Source organism: Ictalurus furcatus, chromosome 19, assembly GCF_023375685.1.
Source record: "Ictalurus furcatus strain D&B chromosome 19, Billie_1.0, whole genome shotgun sequence".
In the NCBI taxonomy this organism is placed as follows: domain Eukaryota; kingdom Metazoa; phylum Chordata; class Actinopteri; order Siluriformes; family Ictaluridae; genus Ictalurus; species Ictalurus furcatus.
Window position 1 is genome coordinate 22,762,816 of NC_071273.1, and position 25,929 is coordinate 22,788,744.

At 39.9% G+C, this 25,929-nt stretch overlaps 2 protein-coding genes across 5 annotated transcripts; both read right to left on the bottom strand.

The window, feature by feature from the left end:
- Positions 1 to 3,633: 3,633 nt before the first annotated feature.
- LOC128623148 (podocan-like protein 1) lies at positions 3,634 to 9,325 on the bottom strand. Its single transcript, XM_053650035.1, has 3 exons — positions 9,322 to 9,325; positions 5,205 to 6,000; positions 3,634 to 5,112 (listed from the first exon to the last, which is right to left on the bottom strand). The coding sequence occupies exons 1-3, from the start codon at positions 9,323 to 9,325 to the stop codon at positions 4,011 to 4,013; spliced, it is 1,902 nt and encodes a 633-aa protein (XP_053506010.1). The 3' UTR covers positions 3,634 to 4,010.
- A 2,979-nt stretch (positions 9,326 to 12,304) lies between these two features.
- Positions 12,305 to 25,380, bottom strand: recql (RecQ helicase-like). 4 transcript variants are annotated; one of them, XM_053650487.1, is made up of 18 exons: positions 25,174 to 25,297; positions 24,151 to 24,222; positions 22,689 to 22,907; positions 22,430 to 22,609; positions 22,159 to 22,265; positions 21,870 to 22,068; positions 21,473 to 21,639; positions 20,847 to 20,922; positions 20,247 to 20,395; positions 18,921 to 19,038; positions 17,193 to 17,331; positions 16,942 to 17,033; positions 16,163 to 16,379; positions 15,897 to 16,029; positions 14,630 to 14,695; positions 14,314 to 14,538; positions 12,778 to 12,931; positions 12,305 to 12,437 (listed from the first exon to the last, which is right to left on the bottom strand). In XM_053650487.1, the coding sequence occupies exons 2-17, from the start codon at positions 24,170 to 24,172 to the stop codon at positions 12,803 to 12,805; spliced, it is 2,238 nt and encodes a 745-aa protein (XP_053506462.1). In that variant the 5' UTR covers positions 24,173 to 24,222; positions 25,174 to 25,297; the 3' UTR covers positions 12,305 to 12,437; positions 12,778 to 12,802. The 4 variants fall into 4 exon arrangements, with proteins under 4 accessions (XP_053506462.1, XP_053506463.1, XP_053506465.1 ...); XM_053650488.1 differs by having other exon boundaries at positions 25,167 to 25,234; XM_053650489.1 differs by lacking the exons at positions 12,305 to 12,437; positions 12,778 to 12,931 and adding an exon at positions 12,940 to 13,379 and having other exon boundaries at positions 25,174 to 25,380.
- Between the last annotated feature and the right edge of the window lie 549 nt (positions 25,381 to 25,929).

Here is a 25,929-nt window from a genome sequence, read left to right on the forward strand (position 1 = left end):
TGTTATATCAAAGAAAAATGTGAAAACGTCTGTATTTCTGGCAGTGGCTTAATAATAAGTCACATAATTAATAACACTTAGATAAATAAATAACAAGAAAGTTAGATTTTTTTTTTTTAAATACAATCTTTAATTAAGATGATTAAATGTACTGTATGTTTGTCTTTGAGCTTTTTGTATGTGTTAATGAATAAATGAGGTAACAAGTCCTAAGTTCCATATGTGTGTGTGTGTGTGTGTGTGTGTGATCCCCTGGCACCTTCTGCCTGTCCTGAAAAGCAAAGCCCCCTTGTGGAGCCTCTGCTCTCATTTTCCACAGAGATATACAGAATGTGTGTGTGTGTGTGTGTGTGTGTTGAAAAAAAAAAAGAGCAATTAAGGATATACACACAGAGATTTGTGTGCATGCTGTGTGTTTGTGCACCGTGCATGCATGTACGTCCCTTCATTTCTGCACCTTACCAAACAATGTTAAAAAAGAACCAGAAATCTCAGAGTTTACAGCATGAGTGTGTATGTACATGCAAATGTGCGTGCGTGCGTGCGTGGGTGTGTGTGTTTGTGTGTGTGTGTGTGTTCAAACTAGGGAGTGCGTGAACCTTGAGGTCCGTCTGGCTCCCATGGTCCTGTCTCTTGTGTGTATGTGTGCGTATGCGTGTGTGTAAAAGTGTGTGTATGCGTGTGTGTAAAAGTGTGTGTGTGTTTGACTTGCTCTCCTCTTCCCTGCCTCAGGCGCCACCTCACTGCTGCTCCTGGAACAGCAACACCTCGTGCACTTTTTGGCTAAAATTTCCTGCAAAAAAAAAGAAGAAAAAAAAAAAGAAAGAAACCTTTTAAACTGTAAAGTTTGAAGTCGTTTTCTGCTTTGTGAGCCGAATATTATATGTAAGGTACATTTTTAAAAAAACGCGCACTAAAAAGAAGTAGACACAATACGGATGAAGTGCACTGAAGGAAAACTTCACAAAACAGCAAGATTAGTCGTTTTACTGAAGGAAGAAAGAAAGAAAAGAAATCTTTTTCTCAGGCTTAAAATTCATCCTTCGTTTCTGTGTTCTGTTCCAGGGTGTGGTTTCATTTCCTGCCCCTCTTTTCTTTTTTTCTTTTTTCTTTTCTTCCAATTTTCCCCTTAGACATTCTTTAACTATGACAAGCCATTATGTGAGCTGGGACGGCTGGTCCACGTGGTCTGAATTCAATAAAAGAACACACCCGGCCAAACCACCATGGGACGGAACGGTTCACGGGATCGAAACCAGGACGAGAGCACGGCCAGAAGAGTGATGCTCGGACTCTTAGGAGTATCTATTGACCCGAATTCATTTTTTTATTCTGACTAATCTCTAACACTCAACTGGGGTTGGGTGTCTGTACAGCAGCTTCTCCTCCAGGTCTTGGTTTTCATCCCTAATAATCCTTTTTCAACACATGTCCAAGCATGCCATGAATTGAGTGACGGAAATAATTAGAGAGAGCGAGAGAGAGAGAAAGAGAGAGAAAGAGAGAGCAGTGGTCAGGGTCCTGCTGGATTAGAGGGAAGCCCTGGAGCAGCTCTTCACCTTCAACCCAAATCTCTCTCTCTCTCTCCTGTCTCCTCCTTTCCCCTTCTGCCATTCTTTTGCTCCCTCCTCCGTCTTTACAGCTGTCTCACATTGCCACGTAGCTTCGCATCACTATTAGACACATGGAATTCACCAGACTCACAAACTGTTGCTCTCTCTCTCTCTCTCTCTCTCTCCTTCTCTTTATCTATCTATCTTAGCATTGCAATCAAGCTCTCTCAACACTTTCTTGTGGTTTGTGAAAGTTTATTAACACACACACACACACACACACACACACACACACACACACACACACACCTGAAAAGCAGTCCAGAATAGAAGGTGTGTGTGCTCACACTGCATGCACTGAAACAGAACACTGAAACCCTGAAAAGACTTTTTCTCAAAACAACTGAAAACATCCAGTAATATAATATTGATTGCTATTTTCTATGAAAGTGTTTACTAATACTGTACACTAATACTGAATATGACCATGGAAAGAAATAATAAATAAGAAAGAAAGAAAGAAAGAAAGAAAGAAAAAGCCATGCTCTCCTGCCATCTAGTGCTGGATTTGTGTAATCGCTCTATTCAATACAGTAAAGCAGCTCATTCTGTCCGTTTAGTTTCTTACTCATTTTATAATCCGTTTTAAAATCATTTCCTAAGTCAAGCGGGGTTATTATTTTTAATTATTAGACATTTGAACTCAAATCCACAGTAACACCAGACGGGCTCTAGCTAATGAGAAGGCAAATGGACAAAAAGCAAAGATTTGGGTTATTATTTTATTGAATTTTATTTTATATTTATAAAGGACAATAAGGTGTATAAAGTCCCACCGTGGCCCTGTGTGTGTGTGTGTGGAGTTTGCATGTTCTCCCCGTGCTGCGGGGGTTTCCTCCGGGTACTCCGGTTTCCTCCCCCAGTCCAAAGACATGCATGGTAGTTTGATTGGCATGTCCAAAGTGTCCGTAGTGTATGAATGGGTGTGTGAGTGTGTATGTGAGTGTGCCCTGTGATGGATTGGCACCCTGTCCAGGGTGTACCCCGCCTTGTGCCCCATGCTCCCTGGGATAGGCTCCAGGTTCCCCGTGACCCTGAAAAGGAGTAAGCGGTAGAAGATGGATGGATGGATGAATAAGGTGTATAAGTAAAAAAAAAAAAAAAAAAAAAAAAAAAAAAACCTCACACAAAATTTCTTTGCAGTATCACTTTTTAAACAAGCCACCCCACATTAGCTCTATGGACCACCTTGGCCACCCCAATCGAAATGTTCTGGATCTGCTTTTGTGCGACTACTAATAACTTGACGGTACTGTGAGGTGTTTATTTACCTGCTTAAACACAGTTCTAGTCTTCACGTTTTTATCCCGTGTAATTATACAATTGTGAAATAAATGAGTATTTTGTCGTTTTCTTCTTAATACTGCGCTTAAAATCTGTCACTGAAAGCTGATTTTACCCAAAAATAATTTTACCCAGTAAGGCTGGCTGATATCACAATATAATATCGATATCATGATAAATGATGTGAAAATACAATATACATTTCTGAGATATTGTGATATCTTGGAAAAAAATTTTTAATAACAAGCAGCTGATTTTATAAAGTTTACTACTATTTACAGTAGATGTCCTTATCCAGAGCAGGTTACATTTATCTCATTCATCCTTCTGAGCAATTGAGGGTTAAGGGCCTTGCTCAAGGGCCCAACAATGGTAGCTTGGCAGTGCTGGGGTTTGAACTCATGACCTTCTGAGCAGTAGCCCAACACCTTCACCACTCAGCTACCCTTGCCTTTATTTCAATCTTTTCAATCTTAATTGTTAATGCATGATGATTTTAACTTGGAAGTTGAACCCAGGCTTCATCATAGTGTCCAGATTTATCTTTATCTTTTTCTATTCTGGCACATAAAAACAACACTTATAACACTCACATTCTCTTCCAGACCCTCAACCGTGCGCTTTTCCCCCCCCCCACTTTGATACCCTGCACTGATGATTGCTGTAATGCCAAGCATGTTTTCCATCCAGGAAAAAAAAAAAGAAAGCAAATTGATCAGATATTTCCAGTACTGATCATGAGAAACAGATTTGCTGTATTTGATCATTTCTGAACACTGGATCGTTCATAGAAGGACAGAATGAGAAAGCCAGGTCAGAATGAGAAAGCCATACTGAAGCCAGGTCGACAAAAGTATGTTAATAACAGAATTGAAACAAAGAATTTGTCTCCTTGCTGCAACTTTTTGTGTCATCGTTAGGGGGTACCCAAGGAATACTGTCACCTGTACTTCTGAATCCATTTGGTTAAGACCGAATCAGTATTGAAAGAAGCAAATTGGTACATTTACGGTATTTTAGCAGCCTTTCCTACTTGAACCTTTGAGTTCAAGCTGCCTATGTTAGTTTTTTGCTTTATATCAGTTTGTACCTTTGTTTCTATGGAGTGCAGCTTCAGGAAAAGTGCACCACCTGATAGCCTCTTAGGCAGCTGAAAGTCATGCTGTCCAGGCTGCCCAAGTCTACCAAGTTGTGCTCCAGCTGCACCTTAACCAGACGACTTCTGGCTGCTTCTGAGTTTTTGAATGAACAGAATGCATCACGTGGAATCATCTGAATCTTGTTATGGTTGAGCGCAATATAAACGAGCCAAGCCGGGAGCTGACGTGGGACCTGCTGAAGCACGTTGTGGCTAAGATCCAGCTGGTGCAACAAAGGAAGCATCCGAAATGCTCCAGGCACCACCTTGGAGATCTTGTTGCGAGCCAGGCCAAGGTGCTCCAGGTGTGGAAGTGAGAGAAACGTGGCCTTGCTGATGCTCGAGATGGAGTTCCCCTCTAAGTTAAGGGTCTTTAGGGAGTGTGGAAGGTGACGAGGGACTTGGTTCAAGAAGTTCCCTTCTAGGTTGAGACTTTCCAAGTGGGTGACATTGATGAGTGCATCCTTGCCCAAACCCTTGTTGGTCAGCCTGTTGGCGCTGAGGTCCAGCACTTGAAGCTGTACTTTGCCCTGAAAAATTCCTGGCTGGAAACGTTGGATGAGGTTACCACGGAGGTAAAGCTCTTGAAGGGTAAGTGGGAGCTGCAAGGGGACAGAGGTAAGACGGTTGTGGGAGAGGCTGAGAGTGCGAAGGCTGCTTAGTGGAGACAAAACTCCATCAGGGAACGACGATGAGATACGTTCTAAACTGTTGTTGCTCAAGCTGAGAATGAGCAGGCCAGGGCAGCGAAACCAGACCACCTCGGACATCACTTTCAATTTGTTCCCATCCAGACGGAGCTCCTCCAGCGAGGCTGGAAGGTCAGTAGGGACACTCTGGAGTAGGTTCCGGTCCAAATACAGCCTCTTTAGTGCCTGGATGCCTTCGAAGGCACCTTCGATGGAACGGTCTACCAGACGGTTGTTGCTCAGTACCAAGAACTCCATAGAAAGATACTCTGAAAGCAGGTTCAACGGAATGCTCTCGATGCGGTTGTTCATAAGAAGGATGTAGCGGGAATTGTATGGAATACCATAGGGAACCTTTTCGAATCCTTTGTCTGAACATTGCACCAACCTGTAGGAACAAGACAACACACATAACTTTAAAAATCACTGGACATTACAGAAGTTAAACTAAGCGTATGTAAAGCTGTATTTGAGACACACCTCCCGTAACAAGCACAGTCTGGTGGGCAGTAGTGATCTTCAAAATATGGAAAGTGTGGGGCAGTTGTCAGCTGATCTTTCTCCTGTTTTAATTTTTTCACCTGCTTTGCATTTATCAGAGGTTTGGTGCTCTTCTCCTTCACCTTTTTCTCCTTAGTTTGAAGCTTGTTTTTCTTTGTTTGCAATATCTGTTTGTCTTTGATTTTTGGAAGTTTAGTCTTTGGTTTGGGCTTGAAGGTGCTGGGTAAGCTCATGGCAGTAGGGCCAGCCCTGGCCGCCACTGCCGTGGGAGCAGCATCCACATTCTCTTCGGAACTCTCAATCTGAGCCAATGAAGAATTCTCATGTGTGCTATTTTCATTGGTCGTTAGCACAGATGTGTCCTTTACAGGATTAATCCGTGTAATGTCTGCAGGACCTTGTGTGGTGATCAGAGATGGAATGATGGTGGATGAGAAATACTGAGAAAGAGAGAGAATAGCAAGGGGAGTGTCTACGGATTGATCTACACCCTGATTCTCTTCCTCACCCACTCTTACATCCTGTCCTTTCTCATGGCCTTGCTTTCCCTCATTGCTTTCTCCTTGCTCCTCCTCTGCTTCCCCAATTTTCTGAAAGTGTACAAGATCAGTCTCTTCTTCCTCTTTTATTGTTACAGTAATCTGGGTTCCTGGCTCTTTCTCCCATTTTAGCTCTACTTCCCCCACTGCTAGAGGTTGCAGGAGGTGATCAGGACTCCATTCAGTCCAGGTCTTACCCTCCAAAGACACGTGCTGAAGAGTTGATGCATTCAGACCTGTAGGAGGGAATAAAGCAACCCAAGGGAAATGAAATCAAAGCTTTGGGAATGAGAGAAAATTATTTCCCAATGGACACAATCCAAGCATTTTTGTCTTGTTTAAGTTAGACAAGCATAAAACAACCAGAGGAACCCCAAAATCAGATATTGTTTTGTATTTTATGTATTTGTCTCCAAGTAATTGCTCTCAGTACTTACTCGGCTGAAGCACTAAAGTGTTAGCCACCCCAGCAAAAATCCAAAACAGCAAAATCACTGTTCTCATTTTTCACTTGGAAGAGCGAAAGCAGGAGGACGAGATCCACATAAATAAGTCAGAACCTGGCAGACAGAAGAGACACGTTTCCAACAACGTTTTCACTTACAATTATTCGATTTAGCTCCTTGCTGAAATGTTCCATTAACAAGTCAGAACTGGTGCAGCACCAAACATTATGAATGCTCTAATTCATTCAGGAACATTCGAGACTATAAGCGAATAATATCTGAAACACAGGTCTTACCTTCAAACTCTAAACAAACTTCTCAGCTGTCTGTTTGTGTTGTGGAGTTTTAAGAGACATGCTGGGTTATCCTGAAATGTTCACTGGCCCAAAATGACTAAAGGAATAATCCAAGAGTTCATATGTTCTCTTCTGTTCGGACACAGCAGCCAATCGTCGAATGGCAACCATGTAAAAAAAAATGCATTGTGAGAATTTTGTCACACTCGCACACCAAGCTAAAAGAATCTCTGGGATCAATAGACGCTGAGCAAGATTGTTCAGACAGGTCAAAGGTTACTGATGTCACTGTTTATCTTTCCTTTGGAGTTCCTGCCCACTGTCGCTTTAGTGACAAGTGGTTTCCAGGCAAATCAGTGACCTTAGACCTCAACATAAGAATGCTGATGTGTTTCAAAGTGAGAGGGAAAGTAGACGTTTGCCTGCAAATCCCCAGGTCAGTGTTTCATGCTTTACATAAACACATTAGGACTGCCAGACAGTTTGTGATTGAGTTCAAGACAACACTGCTTAAAGACATATTATAACAAATAGACCTGAGCTTGGCTTTTGTCAACTCTCAAAAGTTTGTGTTTAGAAGAGCCAACTCCTAAATATGTGAGAATTTAAATAGTTGAATAGAGTTAGAGCACAGACAAGGAGATAAAGGTCAACGGTAGCTAAAAAGTAGCTGTCATTCATGCTCAAAAATTCTCCCTCCCATTGTATTCTTAAAATTAAAGAATTATATATTTGTTCCTGTATGTATTGTTAAAAAAAAAAAAAAACATTATATATATATATATATATATATATATATATATATATATATATATATATATATATAGATAGATAGATAGATAGATAGATAGATATAAACATTCATTCTGTGTATTGTTATATATAAATAAATATATATAAATATAAACACACAAAAATATACACGTACATTCATATTATATATTATATATAAAATTAATTATCCTTTTCCACTTTCGATTCTTCTTTCTTTCCTTCTCTTTTTTTCTCTTCGGAGTGGTATTAATATACAGTACTGTGCAAAAGTCTTAAGCACATGTAAAGAAATGCTGTAGAGCAAGGATGCCTTCAAAAATAATGAAATTAAATGTTTCTCCATTAAAAAAAATATTATAAAGAGCAGTAAACAGTAATAAATGAAACGAAGGTAATATTTGGTGTGACGACCAAAAAAAAAACAGTCGTCTCAGGTAGAATGAGTGCAGTTTTATAAGGAAATGAGCTGTAAGGTTTATTGAGTATCTGACAGAACCAGACACGGTTCTTCTGGAGACTTCGACTGTCGCACTCGCGTCTTATTTTTGCAGCGAAACCCAGCAGCCTTGACTAGGCTTTTTGTCTAAAAAAATGTCTCTTACCACTTAATACGCCGCTTTCTTCAATGACTTACAAACATTTTTCTGTAACGTTTAGTTTTGTGCTGGAAAACTAATGTTTGGAAATCTAAAATGTTTTTGTACTGACTCGAAGTCATCAAATAAAAATCTGCAACAAAGTTTGTACTAAAAAAAAAAAATAGGGTGCCTAAAAATTTTGCCCAGTACTGTATGTTTTATATATATATATATATATATATATATATATATATATATATATATATATATATATATATATATATATAAACATTTTTGGGTTGAGGGGTTGGTTTAAAAGGGGTACATAAAAACATAAAACAAAACAAAAAACCGTTTAAAAAAAGACAGACACAATAGCAAAAATGTATACATAATGTGGATTAATATACATTTCATTTGTTTAGCTTCATTGTGACGCAATTATTAGAACAAACAACAAGCTTAGGATCTGTAAAGTGGGCACAAGAGACAATCAACATTGATTAAATTTAATTACATCAATTAGCATGATCCTGCTAGTGTGTTGTTCCAGGCATGTCATTTACCAACCAGCTATGTTAAGCTGGAAAGTATTGTGATGCACGGTGGACGTTATGTTAATGAACCATTCTATTATAATTCTATTACTAATCTTATATTAAAAGCTTAATTATACATGAATTCTGTACCTGATGAAATATATGCTCCTACACGCAATTAAATCACACACAATTCATATTTGTTCTTCGATACTACGTGTTACACTGAATCCTCAGTTTTCACTGTCTGAGCACATTCTACAAGAATATTGGTTTAAAGAATACTGATGAAAACTGAAAAACATTGAAAAGACAGTGAAGATTAAGAATGTTGTTCGATGGGAATTTAATCTTAGGCTAAAACTGTGGTGTAACTTATCGCAATTTCGGTATTATATCGTCATACTGCCCAACCCTAGAAAGAACATTCTGACACAGTTTGCAAAGCTCAGCTATTGGAGTAAGAGGAATTAAACCAAACCACTCTTAAAACAAGTTTACAGATAATATGGCTGGCCTTCATGGTAATGAAGAACATTAACATATACAAACGTTCACTAGAAGACAGTGAACTATACTGGTTAGCTTTATACATGAATGATTAGGGAAAATGGTTCCCCAAGGGTTCTCTGAATGGTTGAACAGTTCTTTGGATGGCTCTACCCAGAAGATTTTCTGATAGTGAAATACAAGATAAATAAAATAAAATAATAACCTTATGAAAGGTGAATACATCACAGGTCATTTGAGGATATAGATCCTGGAATTCTCCTGCTGGGTTAGTGTGAAAATTGGGGAAAGTGCTTGATCTCAGGTGTTCCACTGATACTTCACCTGGAACTCAATAATCTTCAGACTTACCAACCCTTTATACACCTGCCTAATATTGTGCAGGTCCCCCTTGTACCACCAAACAGCTCTGACCCATCGACGCATGGACTCCACAAGCCCTCTGGAGGAGTGTTAAAGGATCTGCTGATAACTTCTTAGTGACAGATACCTCAAGTCCTATAAGTTGCGAGGTGGCGCCTCCTTGGATCGGACTTGTATTTCCAGCACATCCTAGAGACGCTCGATCGGATTGAGATCTGGGGAATTCGGAGGCCGAGTCAAGACCTTGAATTCTTTGTCATGTTCCTCAAACCTTTCCTGAACATTTTTTGCAGTGTGTCAGGGAGCATGATCCTGCTGAAAGAGGCCACAGCTATTAGGGAATATCGTGGCCATGAAGGGGTGTACTTGGTCTGCAAACTGGTCACTGCAAACTGCAGACTGGTCAGAGTGCCCATGCTGAAACCTGTCCACCACCAAAAGTGCCTACAATAGACTCTATATGATGTAAAAGAAACACCTATTGTTGGCACTTTTGGTGGTGGACAGGGTTCAGCATGGGCACTCTGACCAGTCTGCAGTTAAGCAGCCCCATATGCAGCAAGCTGTGATGCACTGTGTTCTGACACCTTTCTATCATAGCTAGCATTAACTTCTTCAGCAATTTGTACTACAGTAACTCTTCTGTGGGATCGGACCAGACGGGCTAACCTTCGCTCCCCATAACCCTGTCGCCAGTTCACTGGTTGTCCTTCCTTGGACCAATTTTGGTAGGTACTACCCACTGTATACCAGGGACACCCCACAAGACCGTCTGTTTTGGAGTTGATCTGACCCAGATCATCTAGCCATCACAATCTAGTCCTTGTCAAAGTCGCTCAGATCCTTACACATGCCCATTTTTCCTGCTTCCAGCACGTCAACTTCAAGACCTGACTGTTCACTTGCTGCCTAATAAATATATCCCACCCCTCGACAGGTGCCATTGATAATAAATGTTATTCGCTTCACCTGTGGGTGGTTTTATTGTTTTTTTTCTCTCTCATACATATATACACATATACCCATACATACATATTGTGTGTGTGTATATATATATATGAATGAGAGAGAGAGAGATTACATTAGCCTGCTAAAGCCCGGCAACTGCATCGGATCCTTCAACAGCAGCAACTGAACATTCTTTACTGGTGGCTACAAGAGGTGTATGGTAGGTTTTAACAATAGTTAATGTCATTGTCCCTTTCATTTGTCTATTACTAATGTCAAAATGACAAAATAATGAAGGTCCAACAAAATTACTTTTTCCTCCATCAGTTTATACTGAAAGCATCCCAATGGGGTGTTTATCTATACAGACAGAAACATAATTTCTTTGTTTCTGTAGCCATCTACTGGAGACTAGAAGTGCTGCATTTTCATGTTGGTAAAATTAAGCGCTGTTTTCATCACACCATCTAAAATAATTGCCAATGTGTCTGTACCAATGAACCCTGAAACTTTATTCCTGGTCAAAATACAAACATTGTAGCCTATTGGGCATTATTTAAAAAAAAGAAGAAGAAGAAGAAAAGGGAATACCGTTAACTGAGAACAAAAACCCTGTAAAAATAAATAATAGATAAATATTAGGTTCTGGATTGTATGGGGCTCTCTTAAAAATCCTTAACCAATTGGTTAAGGATATAATATTAATAATATTAATAAAACAGTGTACGTCTTGGAATTTTCCAATAAATTAAAAATTGTAATTGTTGGAGAACTGATGTGGTATAAGAGGAAGAAAACACTCAGAGGTGTGTGTTTACAGGAAAATAATTAATGATGAAGTGGTATGATGAATCGAAGTTACTGTTAACTACCCCAAAGTTGATTATTTTCCTAGAACACATCACAAAACAAACGGACTTTTTTTTTTTATACAATTTTTATTTATTTAAGAACGACAGTTACAATTAAAGTTGTGGAACATTCAGGAAACAAGTTAATTCCTGTTATCACTTATGTTATAGCAGTTATAAACAGGTGTTCCCCCACAAGCCTTTTATGCTCTATTGAAATGAATAAGACCAAAAAAACAAAACCCAACTGAGAAATCGTGAAGCGTGAAGTCCTCTGTCCAGAAGACCTAAAGTTACAGCTTTACCTCTGAATATTACTGTTCAAGTGTTCTTACAGAAAACCTCAATCAGTAATCAGAAGTTACACACACATTCTTTTAATCTGTTTATTTTGGAGCGTCCGCCGCACAAGTCCCTATGAATGAGCGGTTACTATACTACTGCCAGATATAGAAAATCTATCACCAATCTCTGACCAATCAGAAGCCAGAATTCAATAACGCTGTGGTATAAACCTGTACTAGAGTGCTCATATTTTTACTCTATTTTAATATTTATATTTTTAACACCAGAATAAATAAAACAAAAACATTTTTTTTTAAAACATAAATCAGAAATTAAACACTGATCGGTATCTTTTTCAACAAGTGCAACAAAACAAAACAAAACAAAAAAAACTTTCCTGAAGCGAGGGGTTTCAAATCGTTTTCAAAAATGAGGTGACTTCCATAATTGTTGACATTTTTATAACCAAATTAGTAAGTATGGTCACCTCTGGATAAGTTTCCTTCTCATACTAACACGTGTCCATAAATTTCTAGCCCTTTTGGCTATCGTGGTACTGGATGGGAGACGGAGACTTCGTAGCGGCTCTCTTATACACGTCAGCATTCCTGAACCGGACTCCTGCAGCTGCTCATGGGAAGCGTAGTTTATCCTCCTCAACTGTTTGCTGTAGTAGCTGCGAAGGTCGCACAGCTCTTCCAGGGCTGCTGCAGAAACGATGGAGGTCTCCGATGGACAGCTGGCCAGGACCAATTTGGAAGACGGAGGTGAAAACGGCGGTCGTCTTCTTTTAGATGGCACCAATTGTCGTTTGGTCATTTTATTAAGATCTTGGACGCCGTTTCTAGCGACGCCTGTCTGTTCCTGATCCGTCACTTCTACATTCACTTCGATTACACACGGCTGGCTACTTTCAGGTGCTTGTAAAGAGCTGGAGTCTTCCTGATTTGTGGAAAGTCTCCTCTCCGGGTTCGGTGGGTCGGTGTTCGTTTTGATTAAATTTCCATTTGCACTTTGATCAGTATTGACGTCCTTTGAGCATCCGCAAGTTTCTTCCGGGAGCTCAGCAGCTGATTGGTCAATCTGAGGAAACGGAGGACATTATGAATCTGTAATTTGGTAACGGGGTAGTGAAGACGGACAACACGTTATGAGTACATGGGATTAGTGATCCATGCAAGGTGTTAATGCTAGACACCCCTGTAATCTTCCCATGCGAGTGAATCCACAATCCTGCATTAGCAAAAAGGGGGGTGGGGATGGGAGGGTTATGAAAACGCGTATAGCAAGGACGTGCAGCACGATGTTAGGGGAAGCGACAGACATGGACAAGCAAGACAAAGAATTGTTCAAAGATATTTTTTTGGACATCCTGACTAAACATCTTCATGCGAATTTGAAAATAGTGTAATAATAACTGTACTTTTGGGCTCTTTTTCCTCATGGGACTAGGGAACAGGTTCTTTCTTGATTTTCTTGGCCACAGGGTTTTTCCCAGCACTCTCAGCAGGTCTTTTTCCTTCTTTTGGTTTTAGCTTGGCTCTACTCTTATCTCCGCTGCCTCCTGCCAGATTGACCTGTGGGCAGCACAAGAGCTTTTTTTAACCAGCGTGTCTTTGAGGGAGGGCAGAGAGATAAGCCGTTACTGAAAAAGAGAATACAGCCTTTTACAATACAACATTTAACATGGACTGAATTTCCAAAAAGCCTGCACAAAGAAGCATTTGAAATAATCTCTATTAGTAAGTAGCTCAAGGGGTAGACAAATCAGTTGCAGGTTTCCTGTCTGGGGTGTTCGTTTTAATTCATAGATGCTACAGGGACACGTAGGTTTCGCAATCAGAAAACAAAAAAAACTCTCTCCTTACTGACTTTCAGAAAGCAGGTTTTCATTGGTTGTTTTTAGTACAGCTAACATCTGGTAGTGAATATCTATGTGAGGTTGTCTTCTGTACCACGGTATGTTCTTTTGCACTGATGTACATAATGGTTTTTCTTTTTGCTGCTGTAGCACTCGAATTTCTCCTTGAAGAATAAAGTAAAGCAAGTAAGTTAGTTAAATAAATTAAGTAAAGTAAGTAAGGTAACGTAAGTAAAGCAATTTAAGTAAAATAATTTAAGTAAAATAAGTAAAGTAAGTACTTATTTTATTTACTTTACTTAACTCATTTTAAAGTAATTTAAGTAAAATAATTTAAGTAAGTAAAATAAGTAAAATAATTTAAGTAAAGTAAGTTAAGTAAGTCAAATAAGTAAAATAATTTAAGTAAGTTAAGTAAGTCAAATAAGTAAGTAAAGTAAATTAAATTAGTTTAGTAAGCAAAGTAAGTTAAATAAAATAATTTAAGTAAAGTACGTAAAGTAAGCTAAGGAAGTAAGCAAAGAAAGTTAAGTAAAGGATGTTAAGTAAAGTAAGTAAACCAAGTAAACTAAGTAGTTAGTTGGTCCGTCCATACATCTATTTAATGCCACACATAATTCTCATAGTTAAACAGTAACGCCATTTTTTAAACGTGCGATACGAGACAAGAACCCCACAGCTCTTCGCTGAAATGTTGGCCAACATGACTTCCTACATGGCCATAAACTCATCATTTCTCTTAACCTGTATTAATGCACTTAACTAGCGAACTAGCTCATCGTATGCGGTTACATTACTATACATTTCCTGACATCAGAACATGGGACTCGGCAGCACGTCTCTGCACTTTTATTTGCCTGGTGGGTTAGCAGATAGATTTATGATTTGTCCACCCCTGAGTCCCGAGTGCAGGAAGAGCACTAATAGATCATGTTGTATTGGTCTGTATGCCTCGTCATTTCTGGGAAGTGAAACAGAGTCCCCATAAAACAGTGCAGATTCAGTGGATAATACTCCAGAGGCCACCGAAGTGTGTCGACTGAAATTGAGAAGACCTCCACCTCAAATTGGGACAAAGTGCCCTGCTGATGAAGTCACCTGCTTGTCTCTGTAGCGAAAGCGTCTGCTCCTGCTTTTAAACACAGGCTTAACGTCCCACGAGCCGCACACCGTGCTCTGAACGTACTGTCTCTGTGCTTGCCGTTGGCGTCGTCTTTTACTTCTCTTCTTGTTCATGTCGATCACGGCCTGTTGCACTGCCTCACTGGCGTGCCTGAGATTTCTCCACCTCCTCCTTATTCTGCGTTTTTTACGGTGCTCAGGCTAGCATTATAGAGGTCAGTCAGGATTATTGGAGAGCATGAGGGGTACGGCTGAATAAATCTAGCTTTTTCTTGAACTTAATGAACCAAACCTTTATGAAATCCACACCAGAGCATGTCCAAATGTCGGGGACAAACTGATTCTCAATCTTGATGACCTTTGTGCAAAATAAATCATTAAAATAATAGTTTCAGGAAAATAACATGTCTTTAGATTTACATCCTGTACTGAAATTAGACGGTAACTCAACCAAACGGCATCACTTTGGGAAAATTATAAATGAATAGTAAAGAAGGGCTGAATATTATTCATATTATTTATAAAGTAGGACTGTTCCCAGAACAAAGTTAAGCTTCTGCAGGGAGCATTAGGCATTTAATGCACATTTGTTCTTGATCTTGTGTGGTAATTATTTTTAAACATGCACACAAAGCCTAATCCTAGATTAGACGTCACAGGGCAGATAATTAATACCACACACTCCCACCTAGTGATGCGTCAAGGATTTACTGTCCAGTTAAATATGTACTTGACCGAAAGCGAGGACGCTGTACCTTTCATGTGGGAAAATCGTGTCGAGATGAGAACACCAGTCAAATGCGAGAGCTTTCAGGGAGGCGGCTGTTAATAATGGACCTGTGCAACTGTCAATCATTCCAGATTCATATATGGATTCGTCTCATGTGCCGTTTTTATTAGCAGGAAGAGTCTTGGCATATTTCAGAGCCATAACTCATACTAGCGCACTTTCGGTCACAAAATGCGTGAAGAAGGTCTGTGCAATTTTTTTGTGCATTAATTCAACAGAGGAGGACCTGGCAACCCCATGTGAAACGTCTCTCGTGAATTTTTTTCCTTTTTTTTTTGTGAATCACTTACTTTTCTCTGTGAATCTTCTTCTATTTGTTATTTATTGCAAATTATACACCAAAATAATCTCCATAGTAAACAGTGCTAAGAGATACAAGGCAAATGTCAATATCGTCTTTTTTTTTTTTTTAATTTTATTTAAACAAACCCATTATCAGTAGGTTTATGGTGAACAAAGCTGAAGAAAAACATCTGTTAGTGCTCATAAATGATATTTAGATGCGATTAGATATGATAAACCTCAGAGGAAATCTCGGGTCCTAAAATCAAAGGAGGGGAGACAACTACAGGTGCATGTGAGTAAAATTAGTTACGTATAAAAGACAAACTGATCTACGGTGAAATGGTATCATTTATTTAAATATCCTGATTGAAATGTAGAGGAATTTTCAATAGGTTTAAATTAAAAAAGGTAAAAGAAAGAGACCTTACCCATCTGTATTTTATTATATATATATATGAAAAAAAGGAATAAAAGGAATATTTACACTTGCGCTGGATGTAGACACCTTCCTCCTCATCTTCATCGTTACAGTGTGGCTTTCACTCTTCAGTAAGCCAGCTTTACGTCCTGCTTTCAGGTAAAAGTACGTCGTGTACGGCGTGAAGCTGAAATCTTCGCTTTAAAACAAAACAGGGACGAGAGTTAAAGCCGTAGTTTCTGAACATTTCTGAAATCTCAGCGCACCTAAAACGTTCAAAACTTTGTCGCTGCGTGTTATCCTCCTCACGAGCGACCGAGATCGAGCAGTACCTGAAGTAGCCGTGGAGTAAGAGATGAACGATGATGGACTCCACCTCCAGGCGTGACAGGGTCGTGACCTTGGCCATTTTACGGATCTTGGCGCTGCCTTTCCCCATCCAGGTATCGCACACCTTCAGAGGGGTCATCTTCTCGTCCAGAGACGCGGCCAACTCTACGATGTCCACCACCTCGCGTGCGTGCTTGGTGATGTCCATGGTGATGTAGTCTGGCACGAAGACATGGACCAGTTACTGTACTGTACTGTACTGAAAGCAGGCTCAAAACAATGACCTGTGACTTTGTCACAAAGTGTCGTGTGATGTTTTCAATACGAAAGTTATAATTATACTTGAATATACTGGTTCTGAAAATGAGTTGTTTATAATTCAGGTCTTGAAACATTTCAAAAGTTAGAAAATCCAATCTGTTAAAACAGTCACAGGCAAAAGAAAATTCCGTTTAGAAACCGAAAACTGTATAACTAGCTGTCGATACAAGCGATAACCAGCTGCTGATATCTAGCGGACTTATTTTTGCTAACAAATTTCATCATTTAAACGTCAGGTTTTCCTTCACTTCGGTCCAAGACATGGTTTTTGATTAGTAGCATTACTATCGCAGTTGTTAATTTAAACAATCGTGCATTAGGAATTGCCAGTTTTGTTTAAAGTCAAAATGTAAATAAACAGAAACAAAGGTTTAAACATTTTCATGGGTGTGTGAGGCATAAATTATCCTACTTGGACCCAAAAAAAAAAAAAAAAAAAAAAACAGAACATTTCTCTCACCATTGCCATGGCGACAGACATCACAAGTCTGGTTGCATTCTTCATCGTCCCAAACTTCATCAAAATGAACCGCCATCACGGCACGCCGACACCTGAGCGCAAACGTTATTACAACGAAGGTCCCGAATTGCCGTCATAATACTACATAGAGGACTTTAATTCAACTGCAATGACAAAAGCACGTGCTCCTGAAACTGTAAGCTGGTCCGTATGTGCTAACGGTAGTCACGTATTATTATTACTACTACTACCTGTCCACGTTCTGACAATAAGCCACCATATTCTGAAGCTTCTGCTGGCCGGTGTTCTCCATCACAACCATGGTGCTGATCCTGAAAATATCCGCAAACCCATAGAACACAACGCAGTCTGCTGGACCGTCATCTCTCCCTGAAAACAAAAGCAAATTCGGTTCGAGTCAAACACACATCACACACTGTTCTCACATTTCAACACAAATGAACATTAAACAGCAATGTCTGCCGTATCTTATTAAGGGCTGGTTCCACTTTTATTGGTTTACAGGACTACGTCTACGAGAGCAGACGTACGTTAGTCGTTCGATCTGAATTATCTCCATCTTCGCACATGTTGAACGCGCTGCATTGTGCTATGTTATGCGATCTAAAAACAGCAGCAGAGGTACAAACACCAAAACTGTGCAACGTAATACTGCTTCACATTACGTATCTCAGTACATTCTTTTAAAAAGCCTCTGAAAACGTACTGCATGTCTCCAAGCAGCAGAGAGAAAAATTTTATTCGACCATAAAAACCATAGCGGAACGTCCGTGTAGAGAACAGAAGTATCTACAGGTGATCAACGGACTTATTATTTGTAGATCGGATCATCGCTACAGTGTGAAATACTGGTCTTTCCTTTTTTTTTTATTACAGTCATAAAAGGAAAATATCAGCCAGAGTTTTAATAATAGGACATAAACGAACTAATCACATGATACTTCAGCAGAGTTACACATCAACAGTATTGCTGCATCCCGATTCGCCTACTATCCATCCTAAATTGTGTCCGAGATTAGAATTAGTGTGTACCAATTAGTAGCATGTTGAAATAAGCATCCCAGAGGTACCCAGATGGTCCACTATGGGCGGCTGTGGCTCAGGTGGTAGAGCGGGTTGTCCACTAATTGTAGGGTTGGCGATTCGATTCCCGGCCCACGTGACTCCACATGCCGAAGTATCCTTGGACAAGGCACTGAACCCCAAGTTGCTCCTGATGGCAAGTTAGTGCCTTGCATGGCAGCTCTGCTACCATTGGTGTGTGAGTGTGAATGGGTGAATGGGACACAGTGTAAAGCACTTTGTACAACAAGGTTAAAAAAACACTATGTAAGTGCAGACCATTACTATTTCTGGTAAATTTTCTTTTCCTTTTTTCAGCTAATATTGCCCATGATTCCTCACGCGAGGGATGAAGAGGAGTTTTGTGGCTCATGTAAAGTTGCCTCCTGACTGGCCGATACAGCGACCACGCGTTTTTAAACGACGGTTTGACAAGATCAGAAAGGGAGATGGCGCCTGTAAGGACGCGTTTTAGAGAGGTGTAAATGAAATGTGAAAAAACAGATCTAGTATAAATGATATAAGGAATAATGAATGAAGAAAAGCTGGAATGCATCAAGGGGTTTGTTTATAGTGACGTCGTGCGTAACTAAGCGTTATCTTCCATTACGTGACGTGTTAGTATGTCCCGTACTTGCGTGCTCTTTTGCTGCACGCTCGAAACTATGGACTTTTTTCTTCACAGACTTTTAGTGCCTAGTACAAGTAGGCGAATTGGGATGCAGCATATGTGTGATCTTTTTTTTCCTCCCTAAATGTGCATCAAGCAACAGTAAGAAAATAGATGTCTGGTGTAAACACTACTTAATGATTAGCAGCTCTGTTGGTTTTTTTTAAGATTGTAGCCACTAGGTCTAAAACGTAGGCGTTTGCAGCTCTGCAGGTCAGAAGCGTACCTGCACGTCCGCTCTCCTGATAATAGTTCTCCATGGACTTGCTGATGGTATGGTGGATAACAAACCTCACATCTGCTTTGTCAATGCCCATTCCAAACGCCACCGTAGCAACAACCACCTAAAAAAAAATAAACAAACCGAGGTTTTGGACTTAAATTTTGCACTTTTCAGCGTTATATTGTATTACAGCCTGCTGACACTTGCATGGCTTGTTACAAAATGAAGGTTACGACATACCCCATAAACTAAACACATTTCCTAGTAAATTGGTCTTCATTTCACAGCTCTATTTTGCAGGCTTCTAACTCTTGGCCCAACAAATCACCACTTCCTGAGTCAATGCGAGGGATGTACCGTAAAGGATCGAGTTGAGCTGAACACTAATAGAGCTAATCAAATGAAACGCTTCGTCTCCACAAAACAACTGCTAAAGAAGAGAAGCATGTGCAAGTTCACTAAAGAAAACAGTACATTTTTTATCAAGTCCTTTTACAAACTGCTTGTCTAATGCCCTTCATGGAAACAGTGAAACTTTTCCACAAGGCTGATGTTTTTTGCTGCTGACTAACTGCAGGAGAGCAAACAGCCTGTTTCATCACTTTCTAATTATCACCATTACCATTAGAAATGTAATACAAAAGTAAAACTTCATTGTATTCCCTATTTAAATGAGTTTTAATTAAAATTCCCATGTCGAAAGCACCCTTTTGAACCATTTTTGCACGGCTGAAATTTAGGTGCATCCCAAAATAAATATAGTTAACTGATGTTAGCTATATACTGCATTTTAGATCACGTAAACGAACTCAAAACAGATCGTCGAGTCGAGATGAGAGGAGAGCACCGGCCAAAGTGTTACTAACATGAGATGAGGGGAAGGGGCGGGGCTTACAGCGGACAGGATTTAATATCAGGAAGTTCAAAACACCTACACGACGATCGAATAATTTCAGATTCATATGTCAATTGGCTCATCTGCTGGTTTTATTTGGGAGGGGGGGGTTGAAGACTGCTCTTTGTGCGTATTTCTGAGTTATTTCAAAACCCATGGTACTCTGATGTTAACGTGCGACGTTGGCAGGTCCGAAGTGACGGTGTACGGTTTCAGGATATAGGCTGCTTTAACTCTTCTAAAATATTAATCACACACGTATATTTAGCCTTATTTACTGATCATCATAATAAATGACATATTCTATGCTGGTATAATTAAACATCTTTTGTGTGTATATACTGTTTTTGTTTTAATAAAGTCCTACTTATTCCTGCTTCATTCCCACTTCTCATTTGGCCAATGCCTCACCTTCATGTAACCAGAGTTTGTACCTGAATCTTTTTGCTAGACCACTGATGATGCACCAGGGTCTTATGGGAAGGCTCCATGTTTGCGTGGTATGGCTGGGCCAGGATGCCTCCCTGCTGCAGGTCTGTAGACACCATCTCTGCATCTTTCTGCGAGAATACGTACACTATTCCTGTATTGGGGGGGCGGGGGGGGGGGGGGCGGGGGTGGAAAGAGACAGAAAATGTCCTTCATTTCATCATATTTAATCAGACGTTAAAATTTTTTTACTGTTCATGATTGTTTTAGACATGCATTAGTAAAATATGCCTACTTGGAAGGCAAAGATATGAATAAACTTTACACCACTGTGTTGCTGAATTCTCAATTGTAATTGGTCAGAAAGTGTTAAAGGGCGGCAGGTTCTATTATATTATCGTTTCTATACTAAAAAAAAATGTGGACTTTTGCGTGCGGCGGACGCTCCACATACACAGTTTGTCATTGTTGATATGGTGAAGTTCTCTCTAAAAGGAGACGTTTATTTAACATTTATGGAAGGAGTCTCCAGTGTCGGAGCTCTGTGACCCCCGTTGTTAGTCATTTTAAAAACGTTGTTCGGGAGCAACTTCCTTCACGTGTACCTGACTGGTTCTTGTATCTTCCTTTAATCAGCGCTGCAATTTCTTTAGTCGAGCCTTCGCTGTCTTTAAACCGAACCTGTAAAATAAATGAATCAATTAATACAAAGAAAACAAGACAGGTGCGACTCTAGCAAGTCAGAGTTAAAGATGTAACGTCAGGACGGAGGAATGTACGCGCTTTTTTAGCAGTTTTGCTGTAACGTGACAAGCTGTGTATCGTTGTCTTATTAACCTCGAGAGAGAGAGCGTGCGAGAGAAAAAGAGGCTATTGTGAGGGGAATGACCGTTTATATCAGCTGTAACACATACAATAAGCGGCGCTTGTTTCATAGATGGTTCACATTAAATGGATAAAAAAAGTACAACATACTGCTCGTCAATAAAAGAAAAAATATATATATATTCTATGGGAAATTGTTGTGGTATAAACAGAATAAAACACTGCGGGACATACCATTATAGGAAAACAATCAAGAGAACCTCCAGTAGCTTCCTCACACCCCTCGTTGTTGCTTATTTTCCTATTCCAAGTGTTTTATTTTTTATTTACGATTCTTAGACGTGAACCGGAATAACTAATAGGATGCATCACATTTGTGAAGTGAAATGGAAAGAACGGTGTATACCTCATAATAGAGGTTAGGCCTGTTAAAAGGTGCTGTAAGTGTGACGGGATCCTGAACACAAAGGATCTTCTGGCAGTCTTTCAGAACGCTGCTGGTTGCCGTGGCGGTCAGCCCGATCAGTGGGACTTTAGGGAACTGACGTTTGAGAATGCCCAGGAGCTTGTAATCTGAGTCACAGAAAGGATCGTCAGTAAGGATTAATCAGTGATACAGTGAATATTATATTGTACAATAATAATTTATGGGTCAGTAATGCAGCATGTTTGTCTCTGCTTTCCAGCTGTAATTGATTTTGAGAAAGGCTATGTATAGAGTGAAAGACAAGCCTACTTTCTGACTTCAATGGGGTGAAAGACTAATATATATATATTCTTGTGGTTAAAAAAAATCATCTCACCTGGTCTGAAGTCATGACCCCACTGACTGCAGCAGTGAACTTCGTCCACAGCGATGCGCTCCAGCAGACCCATATTGTAAGCTTTCTCCAGTTTAGACATCAGCAGTTTGCTCTTGGCGATCTTCTCCGGAGTGACGTAGAGCAGTTTGAAGGGGCTGTTTTTATCAATCATACCTGCCATGACGGATTTAGAATCCTCCTGAACAAGCCAAAAGGCAACAATGAGCGGACAATGCTCTCTGATGATGATAATTAGAGATGATGTTATGAAATCTTTATATGTTTTAACCTTTGAACTAGAAGCATTAAGAGTTACAGCAGGGACGTTAATGGACTTCAGATACATGAGCTGATCCTCCATCAGAGACACCAACGGAGCGATGACCAGCGTGAAACCTGACAGACAAGCAAATATTAGCAGGGCCGTCTCTGGCCATTTTGGCACCCTAGGCGAGATTCCTATTGGTGTTTAGATTAAATGTAAAAACTCATTTAAAATTTCTTCACCAAACTTAATCTTGAAGATCACGTGTTAATTGTGTATTTTTTCCCCCATATACCTTTAGAACAGACAGCCGGTAGCTGGTAGCACAAGCTCTTGCCGCGGCCTGTAGGCATCACCAAAAATAGATCTCTCCCAGACATGCTGAGGTTGATGGCGGCTCGCTGAAGCGGTCGGAACTTGGGGAGTTTGAACACGTTCACCAGTTCCTGCTCAACCTCTTTTGACCACGAGAAATCTATCACAGAAAACACAACTATCGTCGTAAAAGAGTGACCAAATTTAACCGCCAATTCAATTTCAGGTATTTCTTTCACCTGACTCCTCGTAGTGCTGCAGGTCTTTTTTGCCGAAGGCGGGTTTGGACGGCTTCGTGGATCCGGAGGGCTGAGCAGGGTCGCACGAGCCACCGAGAATCTTCAGGAGTTTGTTTTTCCTGGAGGTTAGAGAGGCCTGCTTCTCCAGGAGCTCGGAGATCTGCAGCTCCAGCAACTCCAACTCCGCTTCGATCGAGTCCAACTCGGCCCGAGCTTCCTCTGCAACACGGCGGTAAAGTTAACGTTCGGCTTTATTCGTACGTTGACACTAGGCATCGTCACGAAGAGGCTTTACAGAACTGGATGTAGATTTAGATCCCAGGTGATGAAGAAAAAACTCCAGAAACAGCTGTCTAATGTTAGTCAAACATATTGTGTACCGACAGATTTTATTTCACATGAATGAACACAAGAAAGCAGAAAGCAAGGACACCACAGCTTTCAAGCTGGAGACAGGATTGATGGTGACAATGGATGACAAATAACTAATCATGAGCTGTGGGGAAGGGGGCGGTGCTTCAAAACACCTACAAGACCATCAATCATTAAAGATTTACACCACCGGTTAAAACTTTGGAGACACTCGACTGAAATGTTTCTTTTGATCTGAAGGGGTATGTGGTGTAAAATGTTTGAAATCGGTGTCGTAGACAAAAATATAATCGTGCCGACGTATTCATTTCTTTCATTAGACTAAAACTAACGTTTTATTTTAAAATAAATAAATAAATAAAATTTTAAACGGTCGACTCGGAGCGAAATATATTTCCGAAAAGCAGCCGAGTCCTGCGTCGGTGTGAACTCCTTTAATACTTTTTAAAAAGCATCTCAGGGAAATTCCTCAAGAAATCTGGTGAGAAAACGCCAAGAAGACATTTCTGGAAATTCTAGGCGAAAAGCGCGTCTACTCTGAAGATACTAAATTATTTTGGATTTTTAAAAAAAATTTTTTTTATCACAACATAATTCCCATAGTTCCAGTTGTGTTACTCCAGAGTTTTGATGACTTTATTAGTATTATAAAATGTGGAGAAATAAAAATAAAGAGTGTGTGTGTGTAAACTTTTAACCGGTAGTGTATACGCTAACTGGATCACGTATAGGTTTTATTTTTCTTTGGATAACTCATATCCACGTTTTTCTAGTATTAATGCTTTTCGCTTCATGATTACAGAGCAGGGAAACCTGGGATTTGGCGTCACACACCGCAGCATCCCTCTAATGAGACTCTAATGACCTTGTGTTGTGTTGTGTTGCGAGGTGGCGTTGTCTGTCACCGTCACGTCTGTAACGAGCTCTGCTTTACAGAGACTCCACTAATGAGGTGTTTCCATACCAGACTCCTGGCACAATCAGCAGCTCGTCTCTGTATCTCCTCTCTCACTTCTTTTTTTTTTTTTTTTTTAAACATTTAATCGAACGTATTTAAAAAAAAAAATTGCATCGTATCGTATTGTCAAACCTTTCTCGACGACGCTGGCCATTTCAGCAGCAGGTCTTCAGGATCTCAAACAGAGTCAAACATCAGATCATGCTGAGGGGGGGGGAAAACAAACAAAGAAACAAAAATAAAAACACGGCATCGATGTCAAATTGCGCGTCGAGCAACATCGTGGCAGTCGGGTTTCGGTTTCTTGACCGTGTAACCCGTAATGCAACTTGATGAAGGGGGGATGAACAGAAAGAATAAAGAAAGAAGGACAGGGTGAGAGGAGGGGAAGAGACAGCACTTAGATAGAACGAGGAGAGAATGACAGAAGAAGTAAAAATAATAATAATAATAATAATAATAACGGATAAGGATTGAGAGAGAGGACAGCTGTATGAGATGGAGGGATAGAGATTGTGTAAGGTAGAAGGAAGGATAGAATGATAGACAGAGGTAGTGAGAAAGTGATAAGGGAAAAGAGAGGAATTGAGAGGCAGAAAAGTAAGCGGGGAAAGAGCACAAGAAAGGGTTTCCTGCTTTTATATTTTATTGTAGCTGAGAACAGGTGATTAACTTGTTAACTAGCTGGTTAAGTAGCTGGTTAACTAGTACAAAAATCAACGAACAAGTGCCTCTGAGAGCTGGCTAGTTTAGTCTTTTTTTTTTTTTAACTTTAGCTAAGTGTTTAACACTTTATCACACTGACAATACAACCCATAACTTATATAATACACTAATCTACATGACACTGCGTAACTCTTTCAGTTTCCATAAACTTCCAGAAAAATCTAGTCACTTATCTACCATTTCACGTGCTCGTGCAGGTCCTGACCGTGTTAGCATGCTAGCTAGTTTGGTGAATTAGTGAATTAGCTAGCTAGCTAGCTAGCACGAGATTTATTCAAATACAAAACCGCTTCAGATTAAAAAAAAAAGTTTCACATTAGCTCCGTAAAGCAGTACCAGCATCCCCACCATAAATAATTTATATGTAAGGTTGTTTGTTTTTTTGTTTTTTTTTAAATGAATCACTAAAAAGCGAATGATACCATGTACCCTCTTCAGAAAGTCCACTCTCCCGTGTTTAGTCGGTTCGGTTACCCCGCGCGACGCTCGTTTCCGGTCACACCGGATATGCAGTTTGTTTAACCTTCTCTCTTCTTCACATTATTGTTTCCCGTTTATGGACTGGGTTTGAGTTCTTGTAGTTTGTAGAACATGACCACGTGTGTTTTTATTAAGATTTTAAAAGAAATAAATCGGAATCAATCTTTATTAAACAGCTTCAAGTAACAAAGAGGCACACCAACAATAAATCCAAGCAGCATGTTTGAACAAGGAGAGAAAAAGAAAAAATAATAAGAATAATAACGCAATGCAATTAATAAGTAAGTAATTATATATATATATATATATATATATATATATATATATATATATATATATATATATATATTCTAATAAAAAAGTCATTCTTTTTAAATTAATTGTATGTAATTGATGTCACAAAACTTGAAGCAACTTAGGAAAACTACATCCATCCATCCATCTTCTATACCGCTTATCCTTTTCAGGGTCACGGGGAACCTGGAGTCTATCCCAGGGAGCATCGGGCACAAGGCGGGGTACACCCTGGACAGGGTGCCAATCCATCGCAGGGCACAATCACATACACACTCACACACCCATTCATACACTACGGACACTTTGGACGTGCCAATCAGCCTACCATGCATGTTTTTGGACTGGGGGAGGAAACCAGAGTACCTGGAGGAAACCCGGGCAAACGTGCTAACCACTAAGCCACCGTGC